Source organism: Ursus maritimus, assembly GCF_017311325.1.
Source record: "Ursus maritimus isolate PB19 chromosome X unlocalized genomic scaffold, ASM1731132v1 scaffold_X1, whole genome shotgun sequence".
Classification (NCBI taxonomy): domain Eukaryota; kingdom Metazoa; phylum Chordata; class Mammalia; order Carnivora; family Ursidae; genus Ursus; species Ursus maritimus.
The window spans coordinates 79,414,421-79,433,705 of record NW_024423319.1 but is presented as its reverse complement, the minus strand read 5'-3'; the positions used below and the strand labels follow the sequence as shown (position 1 = coordinate 79,433,705).

Below are 19,285 nucleotides of genomic sequence, written 5' to 3'. Positions count from 1 at the left end.
TATCAAGTAGGAAGAAAAAAAATCACTCGTAATCCCACCAGCCAGAGACAACCAATTAACATTTTAGCCTATTTCTTCCTAATACTACTTACAGACAGCTCTACAGAGTTGAGACTGGATTGTAATTAAAACTCTATATTCTCACTCAATGTTATATTTGAGCATCTTTTCCATATTAAAACTACTGTCATGGGCAATGTAACATCAATGTTTAAAAAAAAGAAACCCACACAAACAATATTACACACTTTCTATGAGTACACCAACATGAATGTACAAGTATTTAAGTAAACACCTATAAGATCTGGAAGAATACCCAGGGATTAGCTCCAGGAAGAGGAAAGGGAGTGGCATTGAGAGTGGTCAGTCAAGGGGATTGTAGTCTTATTTAATAGATCTGATTTTTTAAAAGGAAGAACGTTTGGTTTTCATTTTGATCTTAAAGTCACTTAAAGGGGACATATCTGCCACTTCCTCCCAAATGGCTCATAGAAATAATATGCATACACAGACAATGCAGAAGCAAATATGGCATGTCAGTGATTGATGAATCTTGGTGGCAGGTAGGTGGGAGTTCTCTGTAGTAGTCTTGCCACTTTCTGCTAAGTTTCAAATGATTTCAAGATAAAAAGTCAAAAAGTCATAGAAAGAGGATTCTGGATCATCTTGCTGTCCACTTACTCCTGCCCAATCTGCATTTGCATTTAAGATTCCAGTGACGGCAAAGAGGACTACTTTAATTATCAGGGTTTAATGAAAACACATTGCATGCACACACACGCACACACACCCAACAATAACAAACATAGGCAGACATAAAAGTCAAATGATATGCTTAAGCCAAGTGAGGAGGATCAAATCACCTCAGAAGGGGATGCTGTAAGAACAAAGGTTTCACAGGAATTTAAAGAGGAGAAAGAATGTGGGAAAAGTGAGTCGTCAGACAATACCCAGTGACACAGGCAAGCTCGACTCGAACAGCCATGGCCGTCAGCAGCACAGGAAAAGGGACTCAGTTTCAGCAAAACACCATCATCTGCTGTGCTAAATTAATGTGGTTAATTATAAAAATTAATTTGTAAGTTTGTCCTGGCTTTTTGGTGAAGTGCTCTAAGTATGTATATTTGTGTGTATTTAACGTTAAAGATTTTTTAAGCCAACACTAAAGATCTTAGGTCTTTAAATGGGGTCCGTGTATTACTAAAATTTGAAGACCATTAAACTATGCAAATACATATATGAACATAGCATAATTTGCTAAACTACTAATTCCCAGAGAACACTGGACAGTTTCCAATATGGAACTATAAATGTTTGTAATAAACATCAACCTCCGTGCATGAAGCTGTGCCAACATTTTGGATTTCCTCAGGTATTACTAAGCAGGGATAAATATATCCTGAAGACTCTTGATGGATGGTACCATATGGCATAAGAATGCTGGTCTTGTGCATCGTGGCCAGTATTAATCATCAGGTTGTTGTTGTTTTTTTTTTAAATCTTGGGTAATGTGATAGGAAACAAATTACATCTGATTGTTGCTTTAATTTGCATTTCTTTGACTTCTAATAAGGCTAAATTATGTGTATGTGTTTACAGGCTATTTGAATCATCTTGAACTGTTTGTGCCTCTTACTCATTTTTTTTTTCCTATTTAGGTCTTGGTATTTCCTTATTTCAATGGGGCTTTATAAATTATGGATATTACCCTTCTGTCTATCATATCTCTTCCAATTTTTCCTCCCAGATTTTAGTATGTCTTTTCATGCTCTCCCTCCTTACCTTCTTGAGCTTTTCTATCTCATTTTCATCCTTTTTCACTGTCTGCTCCCACATGTGTACTTTATCCTGGTCCTCTTTCAGTTGGTTCTTTTCAAAATCCAACTGGATGCCCAAGCGAGTCTTCTGATTCTCAAACTCCAAACTGTGGGGAGAGAGGAGAACTAGGTCCAGGACGCAGGGATCCGGTTACTACTGAATTTCAGTCACCACTCAACTCATCTCTCCACATCCACATAAAACCGTTCCCTGAAGTTGGAGAACTAAGTCCCTCAGCCTAGCCTTGTGGATATGGCACAAAGCAGGGGAGATCGGGCCAAACTCCACTAATCCCTCTTTATACCCTGGAAGACTCCAGAGCCCTCCCAAGTTCCTAGGAGGCACAAAAAGGTCACCTGAACCCACCAGCTATGATAATTCCTATTTATTAAGTTTCTGTGTACTTTACATAATTACCTCTAATCCTCTAATTAATAGTTCCACAAGTAAGCATTATTATCCTAATTTTACAAATAAAGAAACATGGGCCAAGAGGTAAAAGACCTTGCCCAAGGCCACACAGCTAGTAAATGGGCACATGTGAGACTGGAAGCCAGGTCTAACACCAAAATCCAGGCTCCTTCTCCCATCGCACCATCGCAATATAATGGGGTGGGAAGAGGTCTGGGGGTGCCTGGGTGGCTCAGCTGGTTAAGGGACTGCCTACAGCTCAGGTCATGATCCCAGCATCCTGAGATCAAGCCCCGCATTCGGCTCCCTGCTCAGCAGGGGAGTCTGCTTCTTTCCCTCCCCCTGCTCATGCTCTCTCTCTCTCTCACTCTCTCTTTCAAATAAATAGATAAAATCTTTAACAAAAAAAAAAAAAAAAAAGAGGTCGGGCATCCAAACCCTGCCATTTACTAGTAGTGTAATCTCGGGCAAGTTAGTTATACTCTCCACACCTCTGTCTCCTCATGTGTAAAATGGAAATAACAATAGTACTTACCTCAGAGTTACTGGGAGTTTTTAATGAATTAATACACATCAAGTCCTTAGAAGCATGCCAGACACACAGTAAGTACTTAATTTTAGTTACCATCATCGACAGGTATACTAGCTGCATTCTCTTCATATTTGCTCACGAGCTTTGACTCTTTCCGACTACCACCCCCCAACACACCTGTATCCCAGAACCTTCAAGGGGCAGAGCTTGGGTAGTTTAAAAAAAAAAAAAAAAACCCAAAAAAACCAAAAAAACCCATGGAGAAGATACTAGATTCCTGCTATTGCCCTGCTCCCCCTCTCTTCAGAAACTCGAAGAGTATGTAACCAGCATCCGGATACTAGCAGGCCAGGCAGGGCTAATTTCCAACTGCCTCCCCACTCCCCCAGTATGGTGTGACAGATGCTGCCAGATGTCACGCTAGCAGCTTAAACCTATTAGTCACTATAATCCAAATGGAATGTAATTAACTCTGTAATTTTGAGCTATGCAATTTTAAGTCCAATCTCCTAAGCATGACTCATAAAGCCCTCTGTGATCTGGCCCCTGCTGACCTGTCCACCACCCCCGTCTTCCTCCTGACCCCATTTTTATGCTCCAGACATTCAAAACTACTTAGTTTCCAGTACAAGGCATACTCTCTCACATCTCTGAGCATGCTGTTCTCACTGCCTGGAACTCCCTTCTGTCTGCTGCTCAGCTGGCTAAGTCCTACTCACTCTACAGACATCTAGTTCATCACTCTTTGTTCTGTAAAAGCTTTCCTGACAGTTGTGAGCAGGTTCTTCATTTCTATTACACTTTTCTGGGCTTTCTCCCTTTTTGGTGTAATTATATCCCACAGTTCATTACACACTGATGTTCACTGTCTGTGCAAGACCCTTGTCTCCTTTGGCTCAATCCCTGATTTCCACTCCCATTATCTTCCCTATGGTGAGTATGCACTCCAAAGTGACATACGTGTATACAGACATACATATATAGCCTTAAGAATGCATATCCTTGTAAAATATGCTTGTTTTTAAATTTACACACAGTGTTATAAATTTATCCATGTTACCGCCTATAAATCCAGTTCCTGCTTCGAACTGCAACACAATATTGCATAGTCTGTATTTTCATCACATTTAATTTATATTTTCCCCAACTGATGGCTGTCCATATTGCCACCAACATCCTACTACCACAAATAATGCCAAGACAGACAAACCTGAATGTGTCTCTTTGTGACCCTGTGGCAAGACTCTCTCTGAGATATATACCCAGGAATGGCTTTGCTAAGTCACAGAGCTTATGTAGTCTTATTTTCACCAAATACTGCTAGACTGTTTTAATTTGTATTTCTCTGATTAGGAACAAGACTGAATATCAATTTGTAGTTATCAGCCATGCATGCTTCTCTTTTCATGAAATGCTAACTACATCCTCTGTCCATTTCTCTATTGGGTCTCTTGTTTTTATTTTTCCTCTTGAAGTTCTCTGAACATTTCTTCTGTATTTTCTATGTACCCCAAGTATAGCATCAAGGACACTGTTCTGAAATTGTTGATCTACTTGTCTGTCTCCCCAATTATTCCATAACTCCCTGAGGACAGGGACAGTCTTCAATTCCATTCTATATCCCTGGAACCTGGCTTGGGGGTAGGAAGGCAATGAATATTTACTATATGGGCCATGGGCTACATGAACTGAAGACTGAGGCCCAGGGTCCAGGGGGTGACCTCTTTCAGAGACTGTGTCACATTCATCCGTCTTACCCCGATCTCCCCACCAATACCTAGCACAGGACAACTTGGTACAACATAGGTACTCAAGAAAAGTTTGTTAAATGAATGAATAAACTAAAGAGGGGAAGAGAAGAGAAACTGCTGCTTTGTTCTTACTATTCCTCCAACCTAGAACTTCATTCCTCCCCAACCCCTCCCCACTGCTTATCAGGAAAATGACAATAATAAAAGCTAGCATTTACTACTCTTAGTTAGGTGCTAAGTATTATGCTAAATGCTTTAGAACGACTAGTTCATCTGATCTGCTCAATAATACCATGAGCTAGTCATCGGTATCAACCCACTTTACAGATGAAGAAACTGGGGCTCAGAGAGAGAGAGGTTGAGTCACTCACTGCCCAAGATAACAAGCTGGGGAGCTGGGATTCTAACCTAGGTAAACCACGTTTAAAGCTGGCACTCTTGGGATGCCTGGGTGGCTCAGTGGGTTAAGCATCTGCCTTAAGCTCAGGTCATGATCCCAGGGTCCTGGGCTTGAGACCCGAATCGGGCTCCTTGCTCAGCGGGGAGCCTGCTTCTCCCTCTGCCACTCCCCCTGCTTGTGCAGGCACGTGCACACGCTCTCTCCGACATAATAAAATAAAATAAAGAAATAAAGATGGCACTCTTAACCACAAGACTATGCCACACTGCCTCCCTGATGTCCCTGTTCTATAAAGCTGACCTACAGTAAACACCCATTGTTCTAAGAGCTGCTCCCTATCTTATGATGCCATGTGACTTCCCAGGATATCAGGCTGGGGGCTCGAAGGCAGCCCCGAGTCAGGCTGGGGGCTCGAAGGCAGCCCCGAGTCCTCTTGTACCCATACTTCCACTTACCGCTTCTTGGCAATTTCATTCTGCCGCTTCACCTTTTCTTCCTCAAACTCCCGGATGTTGCGCACACCAATCTCCCGACAAAACTCTTCAAACACCTCATCTTCTACCTGAGGAGAGAAGCGAGGGAGGGCAAAGGTCCTCTGGGTCAGAGTGCTGCTGGCAGCCCCGTCCTGCCCCACTGCATATGCTGGCATGGTTTAGACCCTACCAACCTGGTTCATCTTTTCTTTCAAGTCTTTCATTTCCCTCTCACGGCTCTGGATGATCCTCTTGATATCATTAATGCGAGGCCCAAAGTTGGCTAGCTCACTCTCCAGTTTGGACTTTTCCTGCAGGGAACAGGGTTGAGGGGAAAAAAGAGACCAGGCTCCTTGAAGGAAAGAGTCACTCTGAGCACACCAGCCCCTGGAGAGGAAGAGTTAGCTCTCCACACGCTGAGAAAACTTGGCTTAGAACTGCCCAGTAAAGGTTCCATTATCTCCCATGTGAACCATCACACAGCTTCCTCCCTGGCCTCCAGTCAGCCAGCTTCAATTCACAGGGCTGGGCACACAGTAAACATCGTCAATTATAGGTCCACACTCCCTTAACTATAACCCTTGAAATTCAGACTTTTTGATTTTAGAAAAAGGTAAAAGGATATTTATACTACATTTTACATAATGCTTCCAGGTTGGTCTCGGGAAGCACCCCATGATCAAGCACATTAACACACCTAGAAGAACTCCCACCCGCAGAGACTAAAATGCCTGTACTTACTTTCAGTTCACTTTCCGAAACAGCTCAAATATCTGTTGAATGAATGATGCTAATAATAGCATCTAATATTTACTGAGCACTTACTGGGTTCGAGGAACCAGTCTAAGTACTTTACATGTATGCGTTCATTCAATCTTTATAAAAATGGTACAAAGCAGGTGGTAATTCTAACTCCCATTTTACAGATAGATGAAAACCTGATACTGACACATTAAGTAAGTTGCCTCCCGCCCTACAGAGTTGAGATCTAAAGCCCTGGCTGGCTGACTGCTACACTCGGTTCCCTGAAGCAGGCTGGGAAGAGGGAAATGGGACAAGTTCCCACCCCCAGAGAAACCTCAGCCAGGAATGTAAGGGTGGGCTTTGGAGGACAGGGATGAAGGCCAGGCCCCACCTGTAGATTCAGAGCTAGATGTCGTGTCTTGGTCTGTTCCAGGTCACTCTGCGAGTACTTGAGCCGCATCTGCAGTCCATGGGCCTGAGACTGCACCTGACGTAGCTCTGCCTCTTTCCGCTTCGCCTTCATCTGCTCCTGAAATCGACGAGAGAAGGGGCAGGGGGTAAGAAAGGGACTGGCCGGCCTAGCCTTAGGACTCCAACCCCCAGGGACGGTGCTGCCTTTGACTTACTTTCAGCTCCTCTGTCAACCGCTCCTTCTTTTCTTTCAACTTATCTACTGCTTTCTCGTCCCAGCGCCGAGCCTTGGCCTTTAAGTCACTGGCCCCACCAGAGATCACCCCTGACTTCTGGAACAGGGTCCCATCCAGTGCCACTGTCTACACAGAGTAGGGAGAAGAGAGAAAAAGAGGGGGAGAAGATGAATAGAAGAATCTCCAATACTAATGTGGACAAGGGCTCTCCAGCTCCAGTGTGGACAAGGGAATCCAAACCTTGTGACGCTGGTGGCCTCCAAAGGCAATGCGGCGAGCATCCTCCACATTGTCACAGACGAGGGCATTGCCACAAGCATACTGCAGGGCCTTTTTGATGTGGGGTGGCTCATAGCGAATCACATCAATCACCAGCTTGGCCCCCTTCAGTTCCCGGAGCTTCTCATCTGTAGGTTTCACCTATGGGAACCAGCTCAGTAAGTGGCAGAAAATGGAGGGCTAGGAGGAGCGGCCCTCTCACACTGCCCTGACCCCATCCCAATCAGCCTCACCTCCAGGTAGTCAAGAGGCAAGAAGGTCTCAGGCTCCCCACGCTGTTCTTTGATGTACTGAATACAGTCCCGGCCTGTCTTCTCAGAGTCCACGATAATAGCATCCATGTTCTTGCCCAAAACTTTGGTTACAGCAATCTGATACTTTTTTTGTGTGGGCTGACAGAGGTCAATGAGACGGCCATACTGAGGAAAGTCAGAAGAGAAAATTGAAGCATGAGGCTTTTGGAAACTGGCTCAAGAACCCCAATTCCCAGCTCAGAAAGTGGCAGACCAAAATCTGTGTGAGGAACACGGCTTCCATGTTATGGAGGAAAAGCCTACTCTGGACCCAAAGCAACGATCATTTTAGTCATGCCTGAACCCCAAAAGCATCTTTCTAAACCTCACTTTTACCATTTCACAGACCACTGCTGCCCCAGGCTCTATGTCAGATACCTCATATACATTACCTCAAATTCTCACAAGCACCCAGCAAAATAAATCTTTTTCCAGCTCACGTCCCCATGCCCTCTAAACCAACCGTGGTTCCCTAAGAACTACCAGATAAAAGGTAAGATCTTCAAGGGCAGGGAATGAGCCTAATTCATCCTTATAAACTTCCCAGCAGTGTCTAGAGGACAGATCAGGAAATATTTGTGGAAACAAATTAAGATGAACCCAGGGATGGAATTACAGCAATAAAGAGATAATATTCAGGGAACCTGGAAACTCAAGATTTGGTTCAAGAGGCCAAGAGCTCTGATAAAGCCAATGATGTCCCTATAAGCAAACGAATCGGTTGGTACATGCCAAGGGAGATCATACAGAAGCCTGCAATTACTTCCTAGCAGACTAATCCCTATCCTGTGACCCCTCCCCCTTTGAAAGTCCTGTCCAATCTCCCCGCCTTCCACAGAGGAGCGGACACAGCAAGACAAAACCTGCTTTTTGTAACTGGTGTGATGAAAAGAACATAAGGTCACAATTCAGAACAAGTTGGGTTTGAACTGTAGTTCTTCCACTTATAAGCTGTTTTGGACAAGTCACTTAACCTCTCTGAGCCTGTTCCCCCAGCTATAAACAAGGGATTAGCAACCTTGTCCTCACAGGGCTGCTGGGAAAATTATCTGACAGTGAGTGGGAGAGTAGGTGCTCAGGTAATGAGTTCCCTTTCCACTCTTACCACAGAGCCAGGGTACAGGCGCTTGATGCTTTCCATAATCTCTGCCTTTCGCTGTTGGCGGCTGCTCTCCTGCCGGTCGATACGGGCATCCCCCAGCTGTTCCATCACCTGGTTCAGCTCTTTATTGATCTCATCAATACGCCGCTTGGCCATCTCCACCTCCTCTGTCAGCTCCCCCTCCAACTTCTTCTGCTCCTCTAGGGACTGCCTACAAAGTGAAGGAACACAGGGGTTACCCTGGCTGGTGAGAAAATAATCCTGGCTGAGAGGGACTCTGGGGATGCTGCCTGGAGAGGGGCAGGACAGACAGGGTTCACAAGAACAGGCCTAGAAGTAAAAAGAAAGGCTGCAGAGCCACATACTTGCTAGTGGTGATATATTCCTCTAGTTTCTCAATCCGTTTCTGATTCTCTTCAATCTCCCGCAGCTTTTGCTTGATCTTGGCCTGGAAGAAAAATATACACCATGACCAGGTTAACTCCAAGACCATGGGGCTCTGGCTTATACCTGCTATGTGCCCACTCATCCAAGAGCCCAACGGTCCAGGACAATCTTGTCACCAATGGGGGAAACCTACTAAAAAGCAAATACACAACAGTGTTCAGTGTGGCTCTGCTAACTGATGGGCCTTCCAGAGCCCTGAGACCCTCTCACGGTGTTCTACCTTGCCCAGGCTATTTTCCTCACCAATCAGGGAGACTCAAACCAAGGTAAAGTAAAGCTTTCCAGGCCTTTCTGTGCCTGTTTTCTCATCTGCAAAATGTAGGCGGCCTCCACTTCATAGAACACACATTAAGTGCTTAACACAGTATAGCTGTTAACATTAATGCCCACCACCTTCTTTTAGATCATTAAAGGATGTGCTTAGCAGAATGCCTGGAACACTGTATGCTCTTCCTGGAGCACTATAACACCTATTATTGTTATTATTTCACTACTACTGTTATTAGGAAGGCCGTAAGCAAGGTATACTTGATAAGAGTATGGGTTTCAGAGCTAGACTGCCCACGTTCATATCCTGGTTCTGCCACTTCATAGTGATGTGACCTTAGGTAAATTACTTCACATCTGTACTACTGTCTCCTCATTTGGAAAACAAGGAATTGGGGCGTCTGGGTGGCACAGCGGTTAAGCGTCTGCCTTCGGCTCAGGGCGTGATCCTGGAGTTCTGGGATCGAGCCCCACATCAGGCTCCTCTGCTGGGAGCCTGCTTCTTCCTCTCCCACTCCCCCTGCTTGTGTTCCCTCTCTCGCTGGCTGTCTCTATCTCTGTTGAATAAATAAATAAAATCTTTAAAAAAAAAAAAAAAGAAAACAAGGAATTAAATGAGTGGATACATGTAAAATTCAGTGCCTATCACCCAGTAAGTGCTCACTAGTTGTTAGCTATTGTCATTATTGTTAAGACTACCATCACTTCTTTTTCTCTGGCCCATTATCCCTCATCTCATAACACATGCCCACCTCTGTCTCTACTTTCTTCCGCTCTTCCAGATCCAGCCGGTCCTGGTCAGCTTTCTGATCTCTATTGAACTTCTCCAGCTCCTGGGCCAAGGTAGCTGCTCTCTTGCTGGCTTCTTCTTTCAACCTGTGGTATTTCTTCACCTGTATTAGGAACAATCAACCGAATCAGCCTCTGTCAGCAGAGCAATCTCCCATCTGACCCCCAACCTTTCCAGAGCTTACCTGATTTTCCTCCAAGGTCAAGTCTCTGCCCTGACTCTGACTCTCCTCTTCCATCCGTTCCTCAAACTCCTGCCGGGCTTTCTCTACTGACAGCATCTCCTTTTCCAGCTCATCCATGTCACCTTTACGCTTCTTATAATGCTTCTGAGCGTTCTGTAAGGACTTCTTGGCCGCTTCCAGCTTCTTGATTTTGTGGGAGGTATTCTCCTTGGCTTTGATATACTGAGGCCGCTTCTGGTTCAGCTCTGAGTCCTTCTCCCTTTTGCCAAAGGGGAGAGGAGTAAATCAGTTAGCAGTGTGGGAGAAGGGAAGGTTCCCAGGCTTTTTACCCAAAGAGGGGCCTGAGGCCCCCAGCCAGCCTCAGGGAATTGCCTAAAGAACAAGGGCCTGATGCTGCACAGATCCTCAGAAAAGGGGCAGTGTGACTACTCCCTGGAACTCATGGCTCTAGCCTTACATTCTGGCCACTCCATAAAGTAAAGCTACCACCCCTGCCTCACTCTAGCCCAGGCAGGCCCCTCAGGAACCACTCCCAAGAACGCCCTGTGTCCATTTAGTTGCTCCCATCTGACCTAACCTTTTCAAATTCCTATCCTTTAAACTTCTAGCTCGTTTTCCTCTTCCAGGAAGGCACTCCCAGCCACTCTAGTAGCTGGGCCGCCCATCGCTTCCTCTCACTTGCCAAGGTCACCACCCCTTTCAAGTCCTCTCTTTTATGAGCACCCATCTACCCAGAGTCTGAGTACTTAAATGTTCTGTTTTTCTAAAATGCAAATCAAGAAATGTGCTTGGTTCTGGCCAAAGCAAGTCAAGAGGAAGACAAACTAGTGCGAGCACTGGACTCTAGGCTCAGAGGAGCCCTAGGAAACAGCACAGCCTCTTGGTTTCCCACAGGTTGCAGGCCCAGGCCTGCCTCTTACTTGATCTCCTTCTCAATCTGCTGCTGCTCCCGCATCATTTTGCCCAGCTCCTTCTTCTTCTCCTTCAGCTCATCCTCTACCTTGTCCATTCGCTTCTTGTCCTTCTCGATCTCCTTGTTCTTAGAGGCCAGTTCCTTATTGAGCTTCTCAATTTCCACTTCGTTGTGATAAAGCTTAAAGAGCTGCAGCTGCACCTGAGCTCGCACCACCTCATCCTTCAGGCGCTGGTAGCGGTCAGCCTGTGCAAACAAGGGCATGGAAGCAGGGACGCATCAGTAAGCTACTGACTCCCTGGTCCCTCAGAGCCCACAGGCAGCCCGGCCACCTACCTCCTCTTTCTCCTGTTTGGCCTCCTTGCGTTCAGCCGCAATGTTTTTTTTGCGATGGTAATTAAACTGTGTGTCCTCTTCAGCTTTCACCATTTCCTTCTTTCGCTTGTCATATTCTTGGGCCAGCTCCCCAGAGCGACTGATCTCTTCAAATAGAGCTGTTCTCTCTTTGGGGTTCTTCATGGCAATAGATTCCACAGCTCCCTAGTAAAGGTCAAAACACTCTCCCCACTTAGAGCGTAGCCTGCCCAGTTCCCTCCACATATTTCCACTTGATCATTCAGAAAAATGTCACTGACCCTCTCCCTGCACTACGTGCCACATTTCACACTGGCTTCAGGGATACATTCCCTACCTCTTGAGGTGCACAGGAAGCAAAAGGGACAAAAGCAAAGACAATGCCATGTGTTACATGCAGTGACAGAAGAAGCACAGAAAAAAGACTAAAAGAAGCTTGCGGGTGGGAGACTGGTGGGGTGTCTATCCAGAAAAGTTTCCCAAAGGTGACATCTAAGCTGAGTCTGAAAGATGGGGAAGGGGGCACCTGGGTGGCTCAGTCGATTAAGCGTATGCCTTCAGCTCAGGTCATGATCTCGGGGTCCTGGGATCAAGTCCTTCATCGGGCTTCCTGCTCAGCAGGGAATCTGCTTCTCCCTCTTCCTCTAACCCTCCCCACTGCTTGTGCTCACACTCTCTCATGCTCTCTCTCAAATAAATAAATAAAATCTTTTTAAAAAAAAAGAAAGATGGGGAAGAACTAACCAAGAAAGTTGAGAGAGAAGGTTACTTCATGTAAAGGACAATTACTATGCAAAGGCCAGAGAAAGCAGGTGAACTGTAGGAACTATAATGGTTTAATGGGGCTGGAATGCAGGGCTGGAAGGGAAAAACACTGGCAGATGAGGGGCTAGTGAGGTGGGGAAGAACCAAAGGATGTTTCCTGAATGACAGGAGTTTGGAGTTTATGCTAAAGCAATGGTTCTCCAACTTCAACATGCATAATAACCTGGAAAGCTTGTAAAACACCCAGTGCTGGGCCCCACCCACAGTCTCTACGTCTCTAGGTCTGGGATGCAACCAGAGAATGTGCATTTCTAACATGTCCCCAGTTGATGCTGATCCAGAGACTACAATTTGACAACCACCTCATAAGGCAATGAGAAATCACTGAAATGTTTTAAGGAAAAAAAGGAAAGAAACAGAGCTGTGCCCTCATAAGATGAACCTAGCCTAAGAGATGAACTGAAAGGGGCCAGACTGGAGTCAGTAAGCCCAGTGAGGAAGCTGCTACTACATTAGTTCAGGGGAGAGATGAAGCTCAAGATGGAACAGGCCCACTAAGGATGGGACAAGGGTCAGCAAACAGCAGACAGCCAATAACTGTTAAAAATGCTCACCTGGAAGACGAGGAAGTTACGAGCTTTGATGAGAATGCCCAACTTCTCTAATTCCTCACTGTATTCATGGAGCTGGACCACTTTGTTGTTGATCTTGTACTCAGAGGAACCCCCTACAAGACAGTGCATGAGTTGGCTGAAGGTCGGACCTCCCTACTATCCCAGCCAATAGTCTAGTCACCTCCCAGGACCCAAGGGGAGCCTTCTGGCCAGCCTCACCCACCAACAATGACACGGGCAAAGGTGCGGTCCTCAGCACCCTCCTCAGAGTAGACCATGCTGACAAAGGCCCGGTTGGCAGCTGGCTTGCCCACAGGAGCTCCATGGATCAAGTCCCTCAGGGTCTTTACTCGAAGGTTGCTGGTTTTCTCACCCAACACAAAGCTGATCGCATCCATGAGATTTGACTTACCTAAGGGAGTAGGGGGCAAAGCAAAGGAGGGCAAGTCAGGAAGCACTGCCTGGCCCTACCAAAGCCTTAGTTCAACAGCTTAGAAAAACAGTCCCTATGCAGTTATTACCTAGAACAGTTAAAGACTAGAACCGCATCTAAGGAAACAGCATATTCACACAATGGATTGTTCTGTAACTTTTAATGACATGTGGAAATGCCCACAATAGAAGAAATAAGCAGATATAAAACGCAGTATAGTATGACCTGAACCAAGTTTAAAAGTAAAAAACAAAATAAAACAAAACCAACCAAGAGCTGAGGGAAGGTAATAATGGGGAGTTGCTGTTTATTGAGTACAATTTCAATTTTGCAAGATGAAAAAGTTCAGCAGATCAGTTGTACAATGTGAAGATACTTAACATGACTGAACTGTACACTTAAAAAATTGTTAAGATGGCAAATTTTACTATAATTTTTTAAAAGGCATATTCCTAGGGGCACCAGGGAGTCTCAGTTGATTGGGTGTCAGACTCTTGATTTCAGCTTGGGTCGTGATCCAGTGTTGTGGAATTGAGCCCCTCATAGGGGCTCCGCACTCAGCACGGAATCTGCTTAAGATTCCCTCCGCCCCTCCCACCCCAGGTGCACATTCATGCACGTGCGCTCTATCTCAAAAAAAGGGCATATTCCTATTGTGATATAATATGACACGTACATCACCATCTATGAAGTATCTTGCCAAAAATATTTAACCTGAATCTAAACAAGCCTTTAGATCTACCTTCCAGTTTACGGGAAACATAGCAGTTAGAGGAACATGGTAAATGACACAATGAGGATATCATCCTAAGACAAACAAGAGAATCTGGAATGCTCTCCAAGACAACTAGCCTGATCTTTTCAAAAAGTCAATGTCTAGGGGCACCTGGGTGGCTTGGTCAGTTAAGCATCCGACTCTTGATTTCAGCTCAGGTCATGATCTCTGGGTTGTGAGATCAAGCCCCAAGCCCAAGCCAGCTTCCTGTTTATCAGGAATCCACTTCTCTCCCTCTGCCCTCCCCCACCCACCCCCACGCGCGCTCACTTGCCCCCCCCCAAAATAAATAAATCTTAAAAAAAAAAAAAGTCAATGTCTAAAAAGAAAGGTTTGGACAACCACCCCAGAAAGCAATTACTGAGAAACAAGCAAAGGCAGTGCACAAACTTTGACTGGCTTCTGGTTTCCTTCAAAACAAAACAAAAACCCAAAAGACATTTTGGGGAGCAATTAGGGAAGCTTGAATATGAACTAAATAATTAGATAACAAGGAAATTAGTTTTCCCAGGTATGATCACAGTCTATGGTGATACAGGAAAATGAAGATTTTAGGAGTCAAATGCTGAATCCCTGGAGGTGAAATGTCATTAAGTCTACAACTTACTTTCAAATGATTAAGCAAAAACACACATGTAGGCTTGAATATTTTCATAATAAAAACTCGGGGAGAGGCAAAGGCGTAGGAAAAAATACATGAAAATGTAAACAGTGTAACCAGTGGTTGCTTCCCGAAAATAGGTTAACAGGTCAGGGAAGGGTGTCTTTTTACTGTCTATCCTTTGGAATTTTTTGAATTTTATATTGTGTGCATGAATCAGCTATTCAAATAAATAAGATTTTTAACATTAAGAGTGGTTATCTTTGGAACACCTGGATGGCTCAGTTTGTTAAGCTTTCTGCCTTTAACTCAGGTCATGATCCCAGGGTCCCGGGATCGAGTCCTACATCAGGCTCCTTGCTCAGCGGGGAGCCTGCTTCTCCCTCTGCCTGCTCCCCCTGCTTGTGCTCTCTGACAAATAAATAAAATCTTAAAAAAAAAAAAAGAGTGGTTATCTTTTCAATAGTGGAGTCACAATTGTTACTTTCTTCATTTTAGGCTCGGGTAAAAAAATTTTTTAATTTCGAATGGGGTTGGGGGGTGGGGAACAGGCTAATCTCTATACATTCTATCTCAAGATTCTCCCCTAACATGTTATATGACCTTGAACTGAGGACCTGATTTCCCACACCTTTCTACCCAGCTATACAAATGGCAGCCTGGTTCCTTCCACAGAGGCAGTACAAGACCGTGATTAAGAGCCCGAGTTCTAGGGGTGCCTGGGCTCATTCAATTGAGCGTCTGACTCTTGATTTAGGCTTAGGTTGTGATCTCGGGGTGGTGGGATTGAACCCCATGTCGCGGTCCGCACACAGTGCGGAGTCTGCTTGTCCCTCTCCCTCTGCTCTCCCCCCAACCCCCGCTCCTGCTCTCCCTCTCTCAAATAAGTAAATAAAATCTTAAAAAAAAAAAAAAAAACAGCTCAGATCCTAGTCCAACAGACCAGGTTTTTATTTTCACTAATTTTTTTAAAGATTTTATTTATTTATTTGTCAGATAAAAAGAGATAAAGAGAGAGAGCACGTGCGCACACTAGCAGTGGGAGCAGCAGGCAGATGGAGAAGCAGGCTCCCCGCTGAGCAAGGAGCCCTTTGCAGGACGATCCCAGGACCCTTGGATCATGACCTGAGCTGAAGGCAGATGCTTAACCGACTGAGCCACCCAGGCATCCCTTAGTTTCACTAATTCTTAGCTGACCTTCCATTCCCTCACCTGGAAAGTCTAAAAAACCATGACTGATAGGTAGAGCCTTTAAAATAATGCTTGGCACACAGTTCTTGGTTGAAGTGGCAGAAGCACAGGCTTTACAGGTTCTGACCTTGCCTCTGAGAATCAGTTAGTGTGCAAGTGATCATAACTGTGCCTCAGTCTTCCCACCTATAAAACCAAGATAATGGTATCTCCCTCATAGGGTCATTCTGAGAATTTAAATGTAACATGTTCCAATAAATAAAGTACTTGACACACGGTGGTGCTCCATAAATGGCAGTCCTATCCTAACACAGGTCTGGACTCTTAGCTCCATCTCCCTTATCAGAGCAGGACTAGCACAACAAGCAGACCAGAAGACAGACTTCAAGGCATCCACTCCCAATCTTCGGGCTTCCTCCATGCTCTCCAGGGATAGTAAGAACGTCTCACAACCAAAGCCCTCCCTACTAGCAATCATTCAATACTGTAAACATTTGTATAACATGCATTATGAACTGAACACTGATAAAATGTTTAAAGGAATGTCTTCTTTCGGGGGCAATCATAAACCAGTGATGAAGAAGATACAAAAACATATCCCATGAATACAAAACAGAAAAAAATAAGCATTAACATGTACCAAGTGTTTACTGTGTGCCAGAGAAGAAGAGTAATTCACCGAGGGGACCCAAGGAATGGCTTGTGGAGGTGGGCATTGAAGAAGTTGGGGGGAGGAGGTCCAGATTAAGCGTCTTTTTGGAACAGCTGGGTAAACAAATTTACGCATGCTGAGAGGAGTGAATGCCAAGAGGTGCATTCTGGCTCTTTCAACAGGGGCCACCACACCAAAATCCTAAGAAACTGGAATGGAACCCCAAGCATTAGCCCTCTAGGCCAGTGGTTCTCAAGCGAGGCGGAAGCAGGGCCCACTTCCCAGGGGACACTGGCAATGTCTGGAGACATTTTTGGTTATCACACCTGGGGGGCGGGGGTGCTACCACCTAGTGGGTAAAAGCCAAGGATGCTGCTAAACATCCCACAACGCACAGGACCAACCCCACAGCAAAGAATTATCTTGCTAGAAATGTCAACAGTGCCGCTGTTGAAAAACCTTGCTCTACAAAGAGCACCAACCACAGGCAAAACTCCAGGGAAGGTTCATAAGTTTGAGGTATGTCAGCAAGGGCAGCCCCTCATGCTAGGAAATGATTTAGCTAGAACATCTCCCGGGTGGAGGAACACAGCAGAATTCCAAACAGACTGCTTGTGAGGGTAGATGGGAGGAATCCATAATGTATTATTTACTTTTCTTAAAAAAAGTGGCTCCATGCCCAGCACGGAGCCCAACAGGCGGACTTGAACTGACCACCATGAGATAAAGACCAGAGCTGAGATCAAGAGTTTAACCGACGCTTAACGGAGTCACCCAGGCACTCCAATAGGGTATCATTTAGAGAAAAGGAGTTAAGATAGGAAATCGAGGTCTTACCTGACCACCATTCCCCCATCCCCCCCAGTTTTGCTGCGATATAACTGACATAAAACATTGTATTAGTTTCAGGTATACAACATGATTCCCTATTTGCATATATCAAACAATGATTACCACAATAAGTTAACATCGTCACCTCACATAAGCAATTTTTCCCTTGTAATGAGAACTTTTAAGATCTCTTCTCTCAGCAACTTTCAAATACACCATACAGCATATACTGACCGCTCTTTCTAAAGACACCAGCCAAGTCACTGTATGCCATCAACCTCATTTCCTGTATAGCATTCATCATAGCCAAAAGTTGTCGTATTTTCTCCTTCTTTATTATTGTCTTTCCCCTCTGGAACGCAAGTCCCCTGACAGCAAGGCTTACTCTATTCTCCGCTGTTTCCACAGCACCTTGAACAACTCCTTATAAAACAGTAAGCATTCAATAAATTTGGCGAGCGAATGAATCCTTTCAATGGTTTCAGTGATAACAAAGGGGGTATTTCGAGCCATCCCCACCTCTGAAAAGGAGGTGGAGGGTGGACACCCCAAGCACTCCCGCTGGAGACGGGAGCGCTGGGTCAGAAATTCAAAAGTGCCGCCTCGGGAGGACAGTTAAAAAAAGGAGGAATTGGAGCATACCAAAGAGAGGCGGGAGGGGGCGCTGGGCTGAGGGAAAAGTGTACCGCTGGGGACCGGAGGCCTTGGGAAGCCTACTAGCGGTCCCACACTTTCCGAAGAGTTCAAAGAAGGCAGGGTAAGTAGCCAGATTCAGCAGGTCCAGCGGGGAACTGCGCGGCCCGCGACTGGCGGACAACTCCGGACGCGCCACTTTTGGCGGGAGGGGGCAGTGGGCTGGGTAACGTACAGAACGGCCCGTACCACTCACTCAGGGGCGGGGGCCGCGCAAAGAGTAGACAAGTGGCACCTGGGGAAGAGGTTAGAGTCAGAGTACCCAAGCGGGGAAAGCAAGCTCGACCTGAACCCGCTCCGGAGGGAAAAGAACCTGTGAAGGTTCGTGACATTTCAGGTCGCATGGGCTGGGTTGTACTACTCTGCTACCGGATTAGGGGGTCCAGGCCGGGACGTGCGCAGGGCCGCAGCCAGGTTTATCTCACCAGAGCCATTGGGTCCAATGATGGCGGTGAACCTCTGAAACGGTCCGATAATCTGCCGACCCTTGTACGACTTAAAGTTCTCGATCTCAATCAGTTTCAGGAAACCCATGACGGCGACGGCGCCGGCGGCTGTACAAAAGGCCGCGCCGTACGCCCGGGAACTGGGGTAGCCCGCGCGGGAAACACCGCAGTGCAGGCCGGGCGTACGACAAACCTCGCGAGAATAAGTCCGGGCCTAACGGGATTTCCGGCTTCCGGCGAGAGCGGAACAAGGGGCGTGTCGTGGAAGTTTGTTGAGCCGTTGCCAGTGCGCGAGCTTAAAACAGGAGTTTGGGTCCCGCCCCCCTTTCTTGTTGCGTGGCAACGCAAACCGCTGACCCTGCGTACCGAGCCATAGAGGTGGTGACGGAGGACGCAGCAACTTTGGGGATCCGAGGAAGCAGGCGGGATGGGAGCCCACGTTTGCTGAGACAAGTCACAGCAGGGTTATGCCCTCCAGGGCAAGAGGAAGGTGGGAGCTTGGCTGCGGCTTTACCCTGGCAGGCTGGAAGGCTCAAACAAGAACAGGGTCGGGGACTGGAAGGACCCCCGGGGAGCGAGGGTTGTACGGGGAGGAGGGGCGGCGGGAGGATTTGGCGTTAGGGGAGCTCAGACCAAGCTGAGGGTGAAGTAGGGTTGGAAGTGCAGTGGAACAGGGGTAGGGATGGGTTGGGGTGGGAAGGGGGCTGGGGTGAAAAGGGATGGAGTGTGAAGGGAGATGAGGGTACTCTGAAGCGGCAGGGTCACGAGCTGGGGAAAGCTATGGCCAGAGGCACTGCCTCTATCCCCTGCCTCCTTCCTTTTTCTCCAAGCAGAGTTCAGAGATTGTTGCTGTAGCCTAAGAATAGTCTTGGACTCGAG

At 46.2% G+C, this 19,285-nt stretch overlaps 2 protein-coding genes across 5 annotated transcripts in view; one reads left to right on the top strand and one right to left on the bottom strand.

Annotated features, from left to right (window-relative positions):
- The window catches only part of SMC1A (structural maintenance of chromosomes 1A), a 49,199-nt gene extending 30,582 nt beyond the window's left edge, over nt 1-18,617 (bottom strand). For 2 of the 4 annotated variants that reach the window (XR_005835162.1, XR_005835163.1), the window contains exons 1-16: nt 18,386-18,617; nt 13,008-13,196; nt 12,785-12,897; nt 11,388-11,591; nt 11,059-11,297; nt 10,139-10,397; nt 9,917-10,057; nt 8,816-8,898; nt 8,454-8,661; nt 7,289-7,474; nt 7,017-7,196; nt 6,756-6,902; nt 6,521-6,658; nt 5,580-5,696; nt 5,368-5,474; nt 1,783-1,924 (exon numbers count right to left, since the gene is read on the bottom strand). Coding sequence is in view for 2 of the 4 variants with exons in the window: in XM_040631340.1 (XP_040487274.1) it covers nt 1,783-1,924; nt 5,368-5,474; nt 5,580-5,696; nt 6,521-6,658; nt 6,756-6,902; nt 7,017-7,196; nt 7,289-7,474; nt 8,454-8,661; nt 8,816-8,898; nt 9,917-10,057; nt 10,139-10,397; nt 11,059-11,297; nt 11,388-11,591; nt 12,785-12,897; nt 13,008-13,196; nt 18,386-18,494 (2,562 nt within the window). In the remaining 2 variants the exon portion in view is untranslated. The remainder of the gene's footprint in view (nt 1-1,782; nt 1,925-5,367; nt 5,475-5,579; nt 5,697-6,520; nt 6,659-6,755; nt 6,903-7,016; nt 7,197-7,288; nt 7,475-8,453; nt 8,662-8,815; nt 8,899-9,916; nt 10,058-10,138; nt 10,398-11,058; nt 11,298-11,387; nt 11,592-12,784; nt 12,898-13,007; nt 13,197-18,385) is intronic. The other 2 variants (XM_040631340.1, XM_040631337.1) reach the window with 1 other exon arrangement.
- A 119-nt stretch (nt 18,618-18,736) lies between these two features.
- Nucleotides 18,737-19,285, top strand: part of RIBC1 (RIB43A domain with coiled-coils 1) — a 17,892-nt gene continuing 17,343 nt past the window's right edge. The window contains exon 1 of the mRNA XM_040631347.1: nt 18,737-18,896. The gene's annotated coding sequence lies outside the window, so the exon portion shown is untranslated. The remainder of the gene's footprint in view (nt 18,897-19,285) is intronic.